General features: G+C 39.6%; 2 protein-coding genes across 2 annotated transcripts; one reads left to right on the top strand and one right to left on the bottom strand.

Moving 5' to 3' along the window:
- The first annotated feature begins 1270 nt into the window (after window positions 1-1270).
- Window positions 1271-3960, top strand: rmi2 (RecQ mediated genome instability 2). The gene is made up of 2 exons (XM_072443043.1): window positions 1271-1599; window positions 2782-3960. The coding sequence occupies exons 1-2, from the start codon at window positions 1311-1313 to the stop codon at window positions 2931-2933; spliced, it is 441 nt and encodes a 146-aa protein (XP_072299144.1). The 5' UTR covers window positions 1271-1310; the 3' UTR covers window positions 2934-3960.
- Window positions 3961-4182: 222 nt separating this feature from the next.
- zc3h7a (zinc finger CCCH-type containing 7A) lies at window positions 4183-17428 on the bottom strand. Its single transcript, XM_072443045.1, has 23 exons — window positions 17270-17428; window positions 15174-15276; window positions 11524-11563; window positions 10696-10896; window positions 9601-9759; window positions 9227-9307; window positions 8992-9045; window positions 8879-8918; window positions 8440-8777; window positions 8114-8369; window positions 8003-8031; window positions 7524-7668; window positions 6837-6995; window positions 6490-6695; window positions 6117-6217; window positions 5859-6040; window positions 5705-5778; window positions 5494-5627; window positions 5317-5422; window positions 5139-5247; window positions 4937-5070; window positions 4691-4854; window positions 4183-4385 (listed from the first exon to the last, which is right to left on the bottom strand). The coding sequence occupies exons 2-23, from the start codon at window positions 15239-15241 to the stop codon at window positions 4196-4198; spliced, it is 2970 nt and encodes a 989-aa protein (XP_072299146.1). The 5' UTR covers window positions 15242-15276; window positions 17270-17428; the 3' UTR covers window positions 4183-4195.
- Between the last annotated feature and the right edge of the window lie 441 nt (window positions 17429-17869).

Here is a 17869-nt window from a genome sequence, read left to right as displayed (position 1 = left end):
CTTGTACTACAGAAATATTAATTTATTCAATCATTATATAACCTGGGAAGTTTTGAGGATTGAGTTATGACAATAAAGAACCGGTATATTATGTTATCTGTAGGAAATAGACAAGCGAACTCAATAACTGCAAAAACTGTAAGATTTTCATTTTTATCAATCATAACAGACATTGGACATTGGAATAGCAACATGTAACCTCATATTACAACTTTTAAAGCCTGTACAGTGCACACACAAAAGTATAGATTATTTGTGAGATGAAAAAGAACATTTCTCTCTCTCTCACCTTCTTAATTCACGCGGCCTCAATGGAACCCTTTAAATAAGTGGGATGAGTATATAATTCTAGTTAAATAATTATGCATTTATTTAACTTCATTCGACTTGTTTTATTATGAAAAGTTTGAAACGGAAGTGTTGTTTCGAGGGGCGGAGCGTACTTTAATCGCAAATTCCGGTTTATGACTTGTTGGCGGGAGCTCGCGTTAGAGTTTTGCCGAAAACTAAGGTATTGTGTTTACAGATCAACACTCTAAACATAAAGACCATTCAAAAGTATATAAGCAGTTATATTCTATATTCCGGATTGGATAAAGCTGGAGGCAAATAGTGAAGTGTGATTTCGAAGTGTAATTTTGTAGTATTTCATAAAATGTGATAAATCAAATTGGTTTTGGCTAATTACTCTGCAACATATGAGTAACATCACAGCAAATCAAACGAATTTCACCATATATATTTATTTAATAGGCATTTATTGCTCACACTATGCAGTCTATAGTCCCTTGTAATGAAGAATAGGGCTGTGACTAATATTATTTTAGTAGTCGACTATATATAATTCTACTGATTGTATTTAAATACATTTTCAGCCGAATAAGGGTGTAAATATGCTGAATGAATGCTTCTAGATATTTATTATTTATAAATAAAGTGTATTCGAATTATCGAATTAATATATCGAATATATTAAGTATATTATGAAAATCAGAAATAGTTTATTTATTTATACATTTTGTAAGATAATATATTTTATCTTTTGTATTTAATAATGCCAATGTCCTTGTTATAAAAGGTCTTTTGGTATGTGTTTTAGAGTCTGCATAGTCAAGATTGTTATTGTTGATAAGTCACTAGTTGATTAATTGTTGCAGCCCTAATGAAGAAGCAAGCTAACTGACATTTCTACACTTGAAATTCAAAAATGTGCTTATAGTAGAAATACTTAATATGGCATTTAACTAGCTCTGTGTGGCACAGGATGTTCTTTATTCTTTCAGCTCTGTGTTCATGTGGTTGAGCTGGTGATGTACAAAGCGGAGAGGACCACAGTGGACAAGAAGCGCCCTCCTCCGGTGAAGGTGTTGTCGGGGCAGCTGAGGACGGCGGGCGCCAGAGGGCACATGGACCCCGCTGAAGGGGTCCAGATCAGGGTGGGCCCGGACCGATACCTCCTGGTGTCCCTGGTCTGGATGCAGGGGACGGTCCTGGAGGTGCAGCTGGACCGAAACATGGTGCTACTGATGGACGAGACTGGGACGTTCACTGTGCAGGGGGTCAACAGCATCCCCAAAGGAAAGCCCTGCTTGTTACAAGGTAATTATGATGTACGCACAACGTGTTTAAGGTGGACTGTGTCACTTTTGTGGTGGACCGTCCGCAACCTCTTTGTCTCCACGTATGTCATTGCTCTGCCTGGAATGTTCCCCAGTGTGGCATTTATCTCATGTATCCTTCATTTTGTTTCATCATTGAATAACAGGTGTTTTTGCTGCTAAAAATACCTGAAAACATCATGCATTCTTACTATGAGTGGGGTCGCCTCTACACAGATCTAACCTGTAACCAAGTTCAGTGTGATACTACAGCTCTATGGAGACAGAAAATGTACACGTTGCGCCTTTAAAACCAGGGCATGATTTATTTTAGTTTATCATTGAGTATTATTATCCCCATTAGCTGAGTTTAGCAGTTGGCTTCTCTTCCTCTGGATTATTATATATTATATTATATATTTTTGTTAATATACACAATGTTTATGGTTATTTGTGTGACGAACTCATATCAAACATTGCAATCAATATTTACCTATACCAACGTGTCCAAAGTGGAGGGCCCCATGTAGGTACACGAGGCAACATCATCTCAAAATATACTTATTCTGCTTTTTAATTTGGAAACCTGAAAATTAGGTCAAATAAACAACCTGAAATCTGATTTCACTATTTTTATTCATGCATAGTTATACTTGTGGTCCCAGCTTCAACAGTTTGGGAACCCCCCTGGCCTACAAATTCATCATAGGAATGTCATATAAAAGTATATTATTTACACACATACATACATTTCAGTTAGATGTATTTTGTTTTTATCACGATGGCAACATATTCCACTCTTTCATTGCTCTGTAAATAATAAGTATGTTTGTTCTGGGAATTAAAAACGCCATAGTCATAGTTTCAACCTGACAATGACTTGTATGTGGGGTTTTAAGTTTTTATTACCTATTAATTGGACGCTAGTACTTATTTATATCTAATTTATTGTAATATCAATACATAAAGGCCGTGAAGTATCTTCCAATACAATTTACAAAACCATTTCCAAGCCTGAAGTTAATTGCCGTGACAAAGTGTATTGACAAAATGCCCCATCAAATCCCCATTTCCTTACATCAAATCTCCATCTAATAAACCTTGAATCGCCTATAGGCCTGTAACTGCTGTGCCTCCGCTGCCACCAAACACTCCACCGGCCTCATGCTCGCTGTTTTCACAGGCAAATATGTCATGGTGATGGGTGTCATCCAGGCGGCCGCCCCGGAGCCAGTCATCCGCGCCGTGAAAGTGGCAGACCTCTCGGAGCAGGCGGCGCTTCACCGGCGGATGTGGAAGCTGGAGGTGGAGGACTTGCAGCGGGTGATGGCCTGAATGCAGAGCCGCTCGCAGGCGCCGATGATGGGGTCCCGTTACTTCTAGGGGGGGGGAGCTGTGTGATTGATGCAAAAGCCCACCTCAATGGACCGAACGGCAGAGTGGAGATGTTCCTGTTGAAAGTACTTGGGTCTAGTGCAAGTCATTACGCTTGAAAAATGAAGACAACCGCAGCAGATGCGACACAAGCACTTGACACAGGCCATCAGTCAAACGTGATGGTGGTTAACTTTTCTATATCAAACTGTAAATTTGGTGGCGCACAAACTTTGAGAAAGTTGTCTAAATACGTGTGACAAAACGACGAGATGCGTCCAATCGAGACCGGCGCGGGTGAAGACAGGAAAGCGGGTACACATAACGCAAAAGTTAATATTCCCAAGGACCCAATACAACCGCAAATTCACAGCAATATCAGGGTTCAAACCGTATAAATCACGAGAAAATATAAAACATTATCAGTGTTTTGATTAAAAGGTCAGTCTTGCATAGCTTCTTTCTACAATTTCATGCATTCTTTTTCCCCCCCTGGCATAGATTGATGGCATGTTTCTCATTGTGCATCTTGCCACTATTGGCCCTCTGATTCCAGCCCATTTATAAGTACCGTATTTTCCAGACTATAAGTAGCACCTTTTTTCATAGTTTTAGCCGGGGTGTGATTTATACTTATCTGTTATTTTCACACTTGCATTTTTAGGCTGGTGCGACAAACAGTATCCAAGGAGATAAGGGTCTCGCTCAAGGGCACAAACTCCATAGTAAAATTCCAGCAACTCACGACCCCCAAAGAAACTGGAATGAAATTACAAAAATAAAATATGGATCCAAACCAACTTTTTTTTTTTTCAAAAGTTTTATTTTTGTGCCCATTACAATGGTAACACTATTAGATAAAATTTGAAGTGAAAATGATGTATACTTACGGAATAAAATAATGTCAAATTACCTGTCAATTTTAATTACCCCGTACACATTTCTTTTCCAGGATAAGGTTAAAAAGCTAACAAACTTCAGAAATAAAAGGTACTTGAACACAACTCTGGTGTTTACATGCTTTTTTCACCACCGTTTCGAGTGTTTGTTGTTTTAATATGAACACACTTCAAACACCATTCGCCGGACCGCTCCCTGATGGTGCTTTAAAATCAGATCAGACTTTCCCCATGTGCCTCGGGGGCCCCTCAAGAATAGCCCGATGTATTAACTTGAATCCAAACATTTCTATTACCTTTGGACTTGAACATGAATCTTGTTAATTATTTAATGTCTTTTAGGAGAAAACTGTATTTTCCAAAATCGTTGTCATTCGGTGCTATAAGATGATCTTTTGTAGCTTTGGCAAGTTTCATCAAAAGGAATTCCCTGCGTTCCCTCCATTCCCTCAGCTCCTGCTCGCCGTGAGCCAGTTTACACAACTCGTCCTCTGTGCACGTGCCTTTGAGGAACCTGCGGACAGACGCCGTTCAAACAAAGAATAACGGTTAATACTGCATCAGCTGGGGGGGCTAAATATACACTTTAGCAATTCTATTACAATAGGCAAGGCAAGTTTATTTGTAGAGCACATTTCATACACAAGGCAACTCAATACTGCCATCCAAATTAAGTTTCCATTTCAGCTGTACAATCATGGCACAATCATTTTTGATAGTAAAGTATTTGTCTAAGAACATCCAAAGGTCATAGTTCAGATGTTGCTGCACATTGTTATATTGTTTGTTTTATTGACCAGCCATATTCCATGTGCTCACCTTTCACAAACTTTAAAAGTGCCTGTGGGAAATCGATACTGCCAGCAGTTCTGATCGTCCTCAGAGTTAAAGACACGATCTTTGTGTTTTTCTGAAGTGATGTGCTGCTGCCACTGCTTTTCACTGTTGCAGTTTTTACCACAAAGCCAGCAATGATTTCCAGCCTGAATTGAAACACAAGCATCAGTTATACAATGTCAAAAAGGTCAAAATAATGTTCTTTCTACTGTAAAGTCTCAAACTCACCACTTCTTCTGCATAGTCTGTTGGCATATGGATCTGTTTGCCATTTTCCCGGACAGAGTTGTTGGAGGAGTCGTCGCCCCAGCCGGGCTTCTGAGACAGCAGCCACTGCTCATAAAGCTGTTCCATGTCTCCAACTAGAGCGACACATTTGTTACCATGTGTCAGACTGAACCAGAAGTACAACTCTGGCCCCAAAACTTACTGTTATTTTCCTTCATGTAGGTCCATAGATCTCTCTCTTCTACACTATGAGCAAATGTGCAATTGCCAATGTACTGGCATTTCTTTCCAGCTGTTACGTGCATGCAAATCTGAGAACAAAAACAGGTTTAATTGGAGTTGTCTGAATAATGACATAGGAAAAGGTTATTCAGACACACCTCAAACTGGGCAGGTATTGGCTTTTTGGTTGGAAGTGAACGAACAGTTGTCCACTTTTTCCTTTCATTAGAGCTGACTAGTACCACCCTTCTGTCTTTGGCCCACCTGACACGTTACAGGACAAGATTAGACTTTTATTTACTGATTCTACTGTAACAAAGTGACCGAGTACTCACGTATGTCTGGCTTTAGCAGCACAATACTTTTTGTTTTTGTCAGCTTCACTTAACTGACCATTTCTCCAACATTGGCCACAAACAAACATCATCTTTAGATTTGGAGGCCCAAATCTGGGCTGTGTGCTGGGAAGCTGCAAAGACATTCTTTTTAGAACATAAATATCAAACAATAAGATGTGAGATACATTTGTTTGGAAGTTCCCGTTACCTGTACTCCCTGCAACGAAGCTGTCAAAGCCCAAAACTTTTTTGCTTCTTGGACAATACTTTCATGACTAAGACCTGTCACAGAGAAAAGCTTAAGTCACAGCCACAGGTCATCGAAACGGAGAAGAAGTTTGACCCGTTCTGAACATTCTTACCCAGGTCCCGCTGCATCATCCACACCTTGAGCTCGATGAGGCTGTGAGCGTAGAAGCACTCGTCCTCTCGGCTGCAGCCGTACCTCACTTCATGTCGACACAAATCCAACTGACACAGGGACGTTAAGGGCCGGATTTTGGAATAACGAACCATGTTCTCCTTCAAAATGTGAACCAGGCACCTGCAAGACAGGCATCCATGAACCTTCACCTGTTCATCTGCTGTTCATTTAACGAAAGGTCTGGAACTGAACTCACTTGTGAGACTCAAAATCATGTTTTGTCACCGGGTGAGAGCAAAGAAAAGGATCATCTTTATTGGTTTTACTTATTATTCGTGGTTTGTGGTCAAAACATACCTGTAAATAAAATAAAGTTGATTACAATAGGGCCACAAAATGTATCGTGAAATTACAACAATATTCAGTCTCTAATGTACCATATATTGCAAAAAATGTTTTAATTTGGATCCACACTACTCTAGGCTGTTTTTAATCTACTCTAGGCTCAGAGATTGAAAACAGTCCATGAAAATGTCAATACTGTTCAGTAAATGTTCAGGACTGAATGTGTTGCATGCGTCTCAGCTCAACCCTCTACCAAATCAAACTACAGTTTTAAAAATACTTACCCCACAAAGGAACATAAAAATACCGTGATGCTCCTGTAAGATTTTTGGGACAGTCAACCTGACATTGGAGTGAGGCCCGAAAGGATCAAAGAGCAGCTCCCTGGAGATAAACCCTTTTCGCTCCAGAGTCCAAACATCAATTTCTTCCTGACAGTATGCAAATGTGCAATGGCCCGGGTACAAGCAATCCTGTCCAACTGCTACCTCTGAAACAACACGGATGACATTTAAAACGCCGGCTCCTCAGTCACAAAATGGCAAAGCATGAAATGTGGCTGGTGGATAAAACAAAACGGGGATAAACAAAAACGGGCGCTTCACTGATAAGGCGACTAAGTGGAGCGAACCTTTGCAAATGTAATAGGGCCCCACGTATTGGGTTTTTGTGGGCCTCGGCCGTATTAACTTCCACGTTTTGTCTGTTGAATGCTTGAGTCGGCCGAGTAGTGCATCTTTTTTGCATTTATGTTCTTCCGTGTGAAGTGTGTAGTCCAATACACCGGCACCTGCAGACACAAAAGGTCAAACTGTGAAATACCACTGCGCACGCAAATTAACCATCAAGGCTGCAGCTGATCAGATTCAAGCGGTTTTAAATCATCGTCATCTGCAGAGACGACGACAACATCATCGCATAAGAGTAATGTACGTTTTGTGATTCATTTTGATCAATTATTGCGGTATATTGATTGAGCATTACATCTTTTGATACAAGGTTTGATTTGGAACAGCAACCGATTGTGGCAAAAGCAAAGACGCTACATTTATATCTGTGACGTTTAAAGTTGAATTTGTACGCTTGAAAACACAGACGGATTATAATACTTAACTATATAGCGTAAAACACATACTTTGAAGACGTACAACTACAGTAGGTGGCGGTAATGTGACACTTGGATACCCACTACCATAAAACACCAAAGAAGAAAAAGTAGAACCACCACATTGGCCTGCGGTTTATACAGGAAAAAAACATCTTAAAAAGGCAGAATAGACTTTTTCTTCCCCGACAAACGCTCATCATCAATACTTGCCTGTCTTAACGTAACAGACTGAACACGCTTGTCTGAATTCATGAGTTTCCGCTAAAGGGTTCTTGGCCAGGTCTACAGCTGCAGGGATCCCCTTGACCTCCGGCATCCCCACAGGCATTCCCATGGGAGCCTCGTGATTATTCATCTGAGAACACAAAACAGCCAGTCGGAAAGGTCAGTGATCCAGAGTGTTAATAAGCACTCCCACAATCATCGGTCCAGCTCTAAAATGTGCGTTTAAATGTTGGAGCGACTAAAACGAGTGGCGTTAGCGACGGAAACGAGGACTAAAACGGCGCAGTCGTTTTTTAAATTTGGTGCAGAACATCTTTTTTGCAAGCTTGATTATTTTCAAAATAAGACTAAAACCATAAACCACCACAGGCACTCCTAAGACTACTTAAAACTACTTAAGAAAACCCCAATAAATACACAGGAAAATATTGACTAAATAACACAAAAATGAAATGGAAAATTACCTGTGGAATAAATGGCCGAGGGGCAAATTCTGCAATCGTGAAAAAGTAACATGTGAATAAAAGTACGACAAGACACTAAAGCATCATCAGACAGAGTAACAATTGCCTCACCTGATTTATAATCTGATATAGAAAGGTTATCCAGCGCATCTAGTGGCTGAGGTAAAGTATCAAAAGTCGACAAACTGGACAAACCAAATAATGATCCAGACTGATGATACAAGGGGGGCAGAGTGACGGTGCAAGTTTGAGTACTAGTGGGCAGAAAGGGGTTAATATTTGACGGCATTAGGAAGGGACAAGACAACGAACTACTGGAGGAAATACTAGTTGGCAAAGGAAGAGCCCCCTTTACTATCGGTATACCCTGGAAAATAGAATAGAGAACGTGAGAAAATACATTCGCAGCAACAAAGAAAGCGTTTTGTTCCACTCACCATGTCGGACTCGGGGCCGGCTTGGTCTAAAAGATCGTCCAAATCATCACCGATAATGTCGGTGTCGAAATCGGAGCTAGAGTCCGGTAAGCCGGGTTTATTAGACCTGCAGCCGTTCACAAACGTGGGCACGGGGAGCGGGGAGGAGGAGGGCGTGGATGCGGGCAGGTGGACGGACTCGAAGCCCGGGGGTTTGGAGTCCGAGGGCGTCCCGCAGGAGAGGCTGGTGCTGGGGGGCCGCTCCTCCGACACCGCGTCTATCAGGGGCGAGTGCAGCGACACGGGGATTTGGATCTGAGCTGGAGCCGAAACACTATCTGGATTTAACTGAGGCACTTCTGTGAAAGGGGAAAGACGCATGAATCTACAGCGCAGCATCGTTCACAGTTTCGGATGCGACGGGCCGAAGCTTTTAAAGGATAATCTTATCTTATCTTACCCATTTCTATATCTTCAACTGAAGACGAACCATTACAAAACTGTATGTGAAAAAACAAAACTGTCAGTTCTAAGAAACACAAGCAGCGGTTTGTTACTTATTCCCATACACACCTTTTCAGACGATGAATCTTGACAAGATGATCCATGTAAAACATTCAAGGCGGGCTGTACAAACAGATATTACGTATTAAAAAAACAAACACCGACTTGGCATTTAGTTTTGCTGCAATGTTTAGAGTACCATTACACGGACACCCGTTCAACTGGTTAACGAAATAAAATGAAAGCAGGAAGTACTTTCCTTCGAATTATGACTAGTTGCTTGATAATAAAAAAAGGAGCTGACCTTCATCCTTACGTAAGCTTTTCGAATTTTCAATCCTAAACTTTTGGCAAGGTCCTGAGTCAACTGCATGACACTGGCGTCCTGTAGGGGGAAAAAACAGACTTATTGCAATGCAGAGGGCGGGAAACAAACAAACAAATATTAAAGAGCCAAATGCATCAGGAACAAAGACCATTCCAAATCTGAAGCTGTAGTTCTCATACAGTTTTCATTCATGTCTGGCATTATGTAGGAGAAAATACCAGAGCAAACCCAGCGCCTGCAGGCCAGCTCTGATGCTTTCATTTACTTCTATGTTTGTCACGTTTATAAAAACAAAAGGAGAAGAGATTTCCCGCGCGCGTGAATCAATTATGAAAAGATCTGCGTCTCACCTGAGGCACCACGAGGGAACATTTGGCAACCGCCTCGTAGGCCTCCTGATGTCTCCCCAGCTCCTTTAAGGACTTGGCTTTCCTGAACAGTGCTTTGTAGTTGCCGTCATTCAGCTGCAGAGCTTTTTCACAGTCGACAAGAGCAGCGTCATACAGTCCCTGGTTGGAATAGACAGAGTTAACGACGACACACACACGAATCGCACGGTTAAAGAGCCCTTTGATCAGACCTGTTTTATGGCTCTGTATTTTGTTTACTTGGGAATGCCCGGGATTTTCTGTTTAAATTCACTACTTTTAAAACAAACAAAAACATACATCAGCACTTGAGAATGAATAAAATGCAAAAAAAAAAATCCTCTACATCCTCTCCACACATCAGTTGGAATATGAAATCATTTGCAACAATTATTACAACTTCAAATGCACTGTGATGATATGAATGGCTTGAGAATCATTGGCTGGACTCACATTTATAGTCATTTCATTTCCAAGTGCAAGAAAACAAAAGCTTACCATTACTGAGAGCGGAGAGTGAATGAATGAAGCGTCTTTGAGCATTATCATCAACAACAATAGACTAAGACGGAGCTTTTTAAAAGGAGCTAAATGGCCGTGTGGGGGTCACGGATTGTGGCTTATGCAAACTCTTGATTCAAATGAGAGGTTTGAGAACAGAGGCACGGCACACCTCATGACACAGATCTGCTCGTCTGACTTTATTTACAAGCCTTTTTATGGCTCACTTGGAGTTCAGGACATGAAACAATGTAGACTATTGCGTAAAATGGGTTTTGTCTGAGTATCTTATCAAGCGATACTGCTCTTAAAAGATACAAAGAGTGGATAAAATGTACTAAAATGTATCTATTCTATTTCAAACTATATTTTATGCACCAGAACTGTGCTAAAACATGTCTGTAAATATCTTGTAAACATCACTGAATACCTTTGTTTTGTTTTACTTCTTTTGACTTTTAATCACCTTTTAAGTAGTTTTCTTCTTATTCATTTATTCTAATTTTGCATGAACATAGCCTTAGCACTAATCGTTTCATGCTCGTAAGTAAAATATCCAGTGGATTTATTACTCACTGTAATATTAAGGTAAGCAGCGGCCCGGTTTGCGTAGAGCTTCTCGATGAGCCCGGTGCAGACGCATACATCTTCAGAGTCGGCGTAGTCTGCTACACTCAGAGCTTCTGTGTACATCTCTATGGATTTGGCCCATTCTCCTTCTTTGTACACGTCATTTCCTTCACCAAAGAGGTTCCACACTAGCTCCTTGATAAAAACCTAGAAAGAAAGACTTGTTATTTATTTGATGTGTGATTTTTCTTATAAATGAATTAGTACATCAAAAACAAAACATAGAAACAATAAAGACAAAAAATCATTTGTTTTGCCTTTAGGATTTTAGTAACCTTGCTCACACCAGATTGATATGTGTATCACTCTGAGTTCTAAATATTATCGATCTGGCCAGGCTCTCGCTGAAAGCAGCCGGGAAAAGGCGTCTGATCAGTCGAAGCATCACAACAGGAAGAAGCCAAAAAAATCTGTTGTTGTTAAATCCAGTACAGAAAAGCACAGACTTCTATATCATCCTCGAATACACAAAGCGCTTCTATGTGACACCTTTTTTAAAACAAAAAAGTCCGTATGTTTCTTTAGGTTCGTCCTTTTGACTTCCGCCTAAACTACAATGCTGCTCTGTGATTGGTGCGCCACACAACGGCCGGGCTCAAACCGAACACTGAGAGCCCGGCCAGATTCTCAAGTGAAACAAATATTGAAAAATGCATCTGGCACGTTAGCAAAAAAGCCCATCCACGACAAGGATTAACTTTGTATTTTCTGTTTTTAAAGATTCATGCAAACGAGTGACAAATGGAGACCACATTCAAATGGTCTCTGAATTACCTCATACTGGTCTGGGCTTCCAGGAAACGGCAAAGTAGATCTAAAAGATAAAGAAGCAAATGATTACCAATTATTAGTACGTCAAAATACACACTGGCATCGTTTGGTTTCGAAGAATGGCATCTTATTTTTTTCCACAGTTTGGCTACACAGTGCTATTACTATTTTCAACAGCTGACAAACTAAAAACTGGTTTGTGTATATATGTCAGCTAAAGCGCCGCTCTGCAAATAACCTCGGTAAATGCTGCACTACACTGCTACATATTTATAAAGCAAGTCTCAAGGTCACTGTATTAGTGTTAATATGGGGAAACACAATTACGATGCGCCCTGGCCATTTTCTATTGCCCAATGTTATACTCTTAATACAAATATCACAGAGCAGGGCGATATGAGAAAGAAATGTAACAATAATTTTCTTTTACATTGATCGATCTTGATTTTGGATTTGATTTGAACAAATAAAAATGGCTTTCAATATGAATTTCCTGAGCGTAAGAACAACACACTGACATTGAAACTGTTAAGGGTATTGTTTTCGTTAATTTTATATTGTATAATCTTACAATATAAAATTGTCTGTACAAATAGCCATTTAATAGCCTCTAAAGTCTGAGCTCCAAACAACTTTTACTGGACATAAAATTTAAAAAATAAATGAACCGAGCAAACCTTTGACGATTAGAAATTACTGAATCGTGATCTCTATTCAAATGTGATTCATTGCACAGCCCTACAATAGTAGAAAAAGCTTCAGTTGTAGTCATCTGGACTCAGTTTGAAAAAATAGACGTTTCGACTCTCATCCAAGAGTCATTGTCAATAACAGAATTTAGGTCGAGAACTCCGATATTAATACTGTTCTGTGGTAAGACCCGCCCATTGGGAGGAGCCTTCCTGAAGTAGAAAGAGTTGTTTGTTTCAACAGAAACTCCCCCTTGTTTCTACCGAGCTAGCCTATTCAGAATCTTAATGGGCTATTAGAAACCTCTTTGTCTTTGTGAGACCCTGGCACAACCACCCTGAGTAGCATCTGAATGTCCTTTACCTTTCCAGGGGTTCAGAATCCCATTATAAATAACAGGAAGATGAAACCTAAGCCCTCCATTTCTGTTTAAAGAAGGTCTTTCTTTTTTAACAAAAATAGCTTCCTTGACTCCTCTTTCAAACCATCTTTTCTCCTGCTTAAAACCTTCACCTCACCGTCTTCAAACGAGTGATTAGAGGCTTCAAGATGGAGATGCACGGCGCTCTGAGGTCCTGAACTAGTATTTCTTCTGTGCTGATAAAGCCTCTTGTGTAGAGGCTGTTTCGTCTCACCTATGTAACGTTCTTTACAACTTTCTTCACTGCATTGGATCGAATAAACTACATTGCTCTGTTTTTGAGTCGGCAACTTGTCCTTTGGGTGAACCAGTTTTTGTCTTAAAGTGTTTCCTGGTTTAAAATAAACAGGGACTTCGTGTTGTCTAAAAATTCTCTGCAGTTTTTCCGACAGGCCAGACACATAAGGGATAGAAACACCCTTCCTTCTCTGTTCAGTTTCCCTTTTGTCCTGCTTCTTGGTTCTCTTCACTCTGTTGAGAGCCCAAGCGGGGTAACCACAGGCTGAGAGGGCATTTCGGACATGTTTTTCCTCTTTCTTCTTGCCCTCTGAGCTGGTGGGCACACCTTGAGCTCTGTGTTGTAAGGTTCTGATCACCCCCAGCTTGTGCTGTAGTGGGTGGTTGGAACCAAAGAGCAGATACTGGTCCGTGTGTGTAGGTTTCCTATATACTTCTATTTGGAGTTTCCCGTCCTCTCCTCTGATCGTGGAACAATCAAGAAAGGCCAAGCGATTCTCCTTAGCGTCTTCTCTTGTAAACCTAATATGTGGGTCCACCGCATTGATGTGATCAGAGAAGGTTTCCAGCTCTTGTTTCTTGATTGTTACAAAAGTATCATCGACATAGCGGAGCCACAGTTTTGGAGCTAAATTCTGTTATTGACAATGACTCTTGGATGAGAGTCGAAACGTCTATTTTTTCAAACTGAGTCCAGATGACTACAACTGAAGCTTTTTCTACTATGGAACACGCCTGGACGAATGAGGGATTACACCGACACAGCCCTACAATATTTAAAGCAACTTGACAGCACAGTTTTGCACAGAACAAGCAATCGTAATAAGATTAGATTAGATTGGAAAATTCAACTTGTGCTGCCAAATTTACCGTCTGCCGCCCTTTGCGTTTATAAATAGTTGCTGCCGAGTTCCAGTGCAAACCACAATCCAGGCATTATTTTATGAAAATGAGACGTGATGAATGATGGGCCAATTATGTACAACCGTCACCATTACAATGCTTTACGTAGCCGGCCGCCTTTGTCACAAACGGCTCTGGAAGAATGCGGGATAAAGGCATAACACTGAATCAGCTGTGGTATCCTGGTAACTGCGCTGTTACACACAAAAACATGATGCAAGTCAATCACATCATTGTTGCGTCATGCTTTTTGGCTAGCTTCTTTCCAAAAAAAAAAAAAAAAAAAAAAAAAAAAAAAAAAAAAAGAGAGTCCCTGCCCAAACAGACTCATCCACACTCGTCTCAAAAACCCCTGACAACTGTTCAAATGACTCGTTCTTGTTTAATTTTTGTCCGTCCTGATCCTTCAACCGTCTTTGGGTGTCATGGAAAGCGCTAAGCAAGTGTTATGAATATTTATGAAGTCTAAAATCTGCAGTTTTCACCTGCTGTTCCAAAAATTGGTAACTCAATCCCAAGAAAAGCAGTTGCCAGATTAGCCTACAGCGCCTTGAGTGCACCGATTAATCACTGTGTATTAGGGAGGCCAGAAGTATCAAAACTCGGATACAAATCGATACTAAAACTAGTAAACAAAACTACATACTCCTTTGAACATTTATCGATACAAAAAAAAAACAAAAAAAAAACCAGGACATTTGACCTTTTCCTGAACAGCTTTAGATGATCTTGAGATTTATAAGGACTATTATAACCACATGGTAGCATAAAGGAAGTCTTTTGATTTTATGTTGAGAACTAGTCTATCGTCAATAAAAATGACGCATTTTTGTCATTATCGTGGTATAGAAATTGGTTTATTATCAAAATCAAAATGATAGTATCGTGACAACAATAATGTGACAAGGCTGTCAAAACGATATATATATATATATATATATATATATATATATATATATATATATATATATATATATATATATATATATATATATATATATATATATATATATATATATATATATATATATATATATATATATATATATATATATATATATATATATATATATATATATATATATATATATATATATATATATATATATATATTCACTTAATACATTTTCAAAAATACAATTAAATCTCTAAAAATGGTAACGGTAAAGACACTAGAAATATTTGGTATAAAAAAATAATATAGAAATTATATACCATCAATACAGAATTGAAATTGTATCAAAATCAAGCTTGACCTTTTGGTATTGTGAGTACACCAATACAAGACGCACACTAAACAGTCCATAAAATACAATCTGGTGTCTGGTTAGTACGTGCGGTTCTCTTGCACCGTCGGGCCATAATAAACAAATCGCGCCCCATTGACATTTGTGTGACTTACTCTATAAACTGCAGGCCTTTTTGAATCTCCTGCCAGCGGCTCCTTCTGTCCTGACATGCTCCGGACATGCTTGCGTGCTTCAATGATCAACTCCAGTCAATACCTGCAATTATAACAAATATTGACACGATGCATTTAAATAGAACGTAAAGACGGGCTTACGACACAATACCACTGCCTTCTTATGCTTGTGAAGAAAATGAAGAACAATACAACAGACTTACAGACTAGAGTGCGAGTACTGCATTTGCATTAGCCCATTACATTTTCCATCCGTGTACAAGAGATGCAGTGACCATCCTCTTTTTCGTTGTCCTGCAGAGTCATTTATGCCTCTGCATCTCATCACGCTTTTTCATAGATGCCACTGAATTGTGAAAAAGTGAGACTTTCATTGGGAGAAAAAAAAAAAGAAAATATATTGTTTCCTTGCAAATAAATCAGGACACTTTGTGGTTTTTTTTTGTGTTTCAGGGTTGTAAATGTCGCAGTTATTGCTATTCCAATCTCTCCTTAAATGTCATGATGAATAAAAACTGAAACTCATGCGTTATTATAGTTATTTTGTCCCATCACATTCAACAACGTCCCCATTTCTCTACAATTTGATGTGGTCCCCTTAAGTTATCTGTTGGATATTGAAATGTGTCAGTAATAGCCACATTAGGTACACATTTATTAATTGATTTCAGCTTCCAGTTTATCCGTAAGTTTCAGAGTGATAAACAGATTAGAACTGCTGCCATAGCAATTCATAATTTACAACAAAATATTACATCTTTGAAGGGGGAAAAAATACCTCAAAATGTTGCACAGAACAACAAAAGGTGAAACTAGTTTAGTGTAATCTTTAATGTAAGGGACAATGAAGAGAGACATTAAACTCGTAAAAGACAAATATGTTCTGCACCAGATTGTAGCTCGTGTCCATTTGCAGACCTTGATGGACAGGAATAAATTATACAAAGCAAACAAAACACATTCACATTAAAGATCATTTAACAGAGTCCACTTTCAAACCCAAATACTCTCACACACAGCCACACATGTAGTTTAGTTTCATGTATATTTTGCCCATTAAAAAGAAAATACATTTAATTTAGAACTGTTAATTGCTATGACAACGGCGCTGCCGGATATTCATCACTCAGAAACCCATTCTTCTTCTTCTATGGTCCTAACTATTCTAGTTACAAAGACATATCATGACCTCATGGGCTTTGTAACGCCAAAGCAATGGAAGGAGTACTTTTACGGACTACGACAGTCTGAGGACTACGAAAAGTCTGAGGAATAAAGTCTGGCGGTAATGCAACAATTGGATGCCAACCGCCATAAAACAACAACAACAACAAAAACAACAATGTCCTCTTTATTACCGGCATCTGCGCTTTATAGTTCCCACAGTACGTATCGTAGCACGTCCATTCCCGGAAACGAAGTATTCCTTTAGAATTAACCCTTGGAGTTAAACATAAACATTGTCTAAACACGGACAAATAAGACATATCTGTTCGTCTCAAATTGTCAGAAACCATATACATCTCCTACAGCTCAAATGGAAAGCTTATTATATACGTGTGGCACTGATGTCATCACTAAAAAAGGTTGTCTTACGTGTGTATTGACAGTTACGTACATGGCCGTGCTTTCCGTGCTTGGTAAACGTGTAATTGTACGCTATAAATCACAAACAAAGCTGGTTTTACTAATTTTAATACGAGCGAATGAGCGCCTAAAGCGTGTCCGATAATGGCAGCAGGACAGTTAGCACACGTGTGTTCACCGCGGACCACCGACAGAGCTAGCCAACGGTGCTACATCTCACATAGCACAAAATAGCGGCGGCAAACGCGCACAAATTTATGAAATTGAACGGCAAATGCACGTAATGGTCCGGCGACAGCACGCGGACACATCCTTGGTCATGTCGTGACGCAAAGAAGTTCGTAGGAAGTGGAATGAGCCCGACAAAGCAGAGGTATGTACAAGTTGAAGTAGTTCCCCAACGCAAACAAAAGCGCACAGATGTATGGATCATTATGGCCCCGCGCGCTGCTCACAGCCCGGCTAACTGCGCGCCTGGTCGTACTTACATGAATGGATCTTTCCCCCAAACAAACCTCGTCTCGGTTTTTTATAAAAGGGGGGGAAATCTTTGTTTCTTTTAAGCTAAAATAACTTGCTAAATGCTGAAGGCCGCCCTTTGTGTCTTCTTCTGGTTCTGTTTCCCGGGAGATGCCGTGTAACTGACAGCAACGCAGTGCCCTCTGCTGACTGTGGGAAGACACTGCAACTCTTTTGTATAATATACTACACAATGACAACACCATAATATAAATATCCACTCTAATTATGTATTTTCATTTACAGGTTATTTTACGGTGTGCAAAATATGCTTGAAGTGATAAGCAAGTAACGACTTTACTTTACTCCTTTAAAGTACACTAACGCATAAATATTTTGCAATACATTTTGACCAATTTTACCCCTGGATCTGTACTTCTATGATTTCACACCAGTTGTGTCTTTTTTTTAATATATAAATTACTTCCTAATCCCTCTGTAATTCTATAACTGTTAACCTAGCAACAGTATTATACACTGGGGCAAAGCTGGTTTACTTTACAAAATAGCTATAATTAGTATTACTCGACAACTACAAATGTATGGCAACACCTTCATTTTGTTAAATA

Source organism: Eucyclogobius newberryi, unplaced genomic scaffold (assembly GCF_026437365.1).
Source record: "Eucyclogobius newberryi isolate DKJ021-1_F unplaced genomic scaffold, fEucNew1.0.hap1 SCAF_13, whole genome shotgun sequence".
Classification (NCBI taxonomy): Eukaryota; Metazoa; Chordata; class Actinopteri; order Gobiiformes; family Gobiidae; genus Eucyclogobius; species Eucyclogobius newberryi.
Note: the sequence above shows the minus strand (reverse complement) of the source record. Positions and strands in the feature narration are given on the sequence as shown.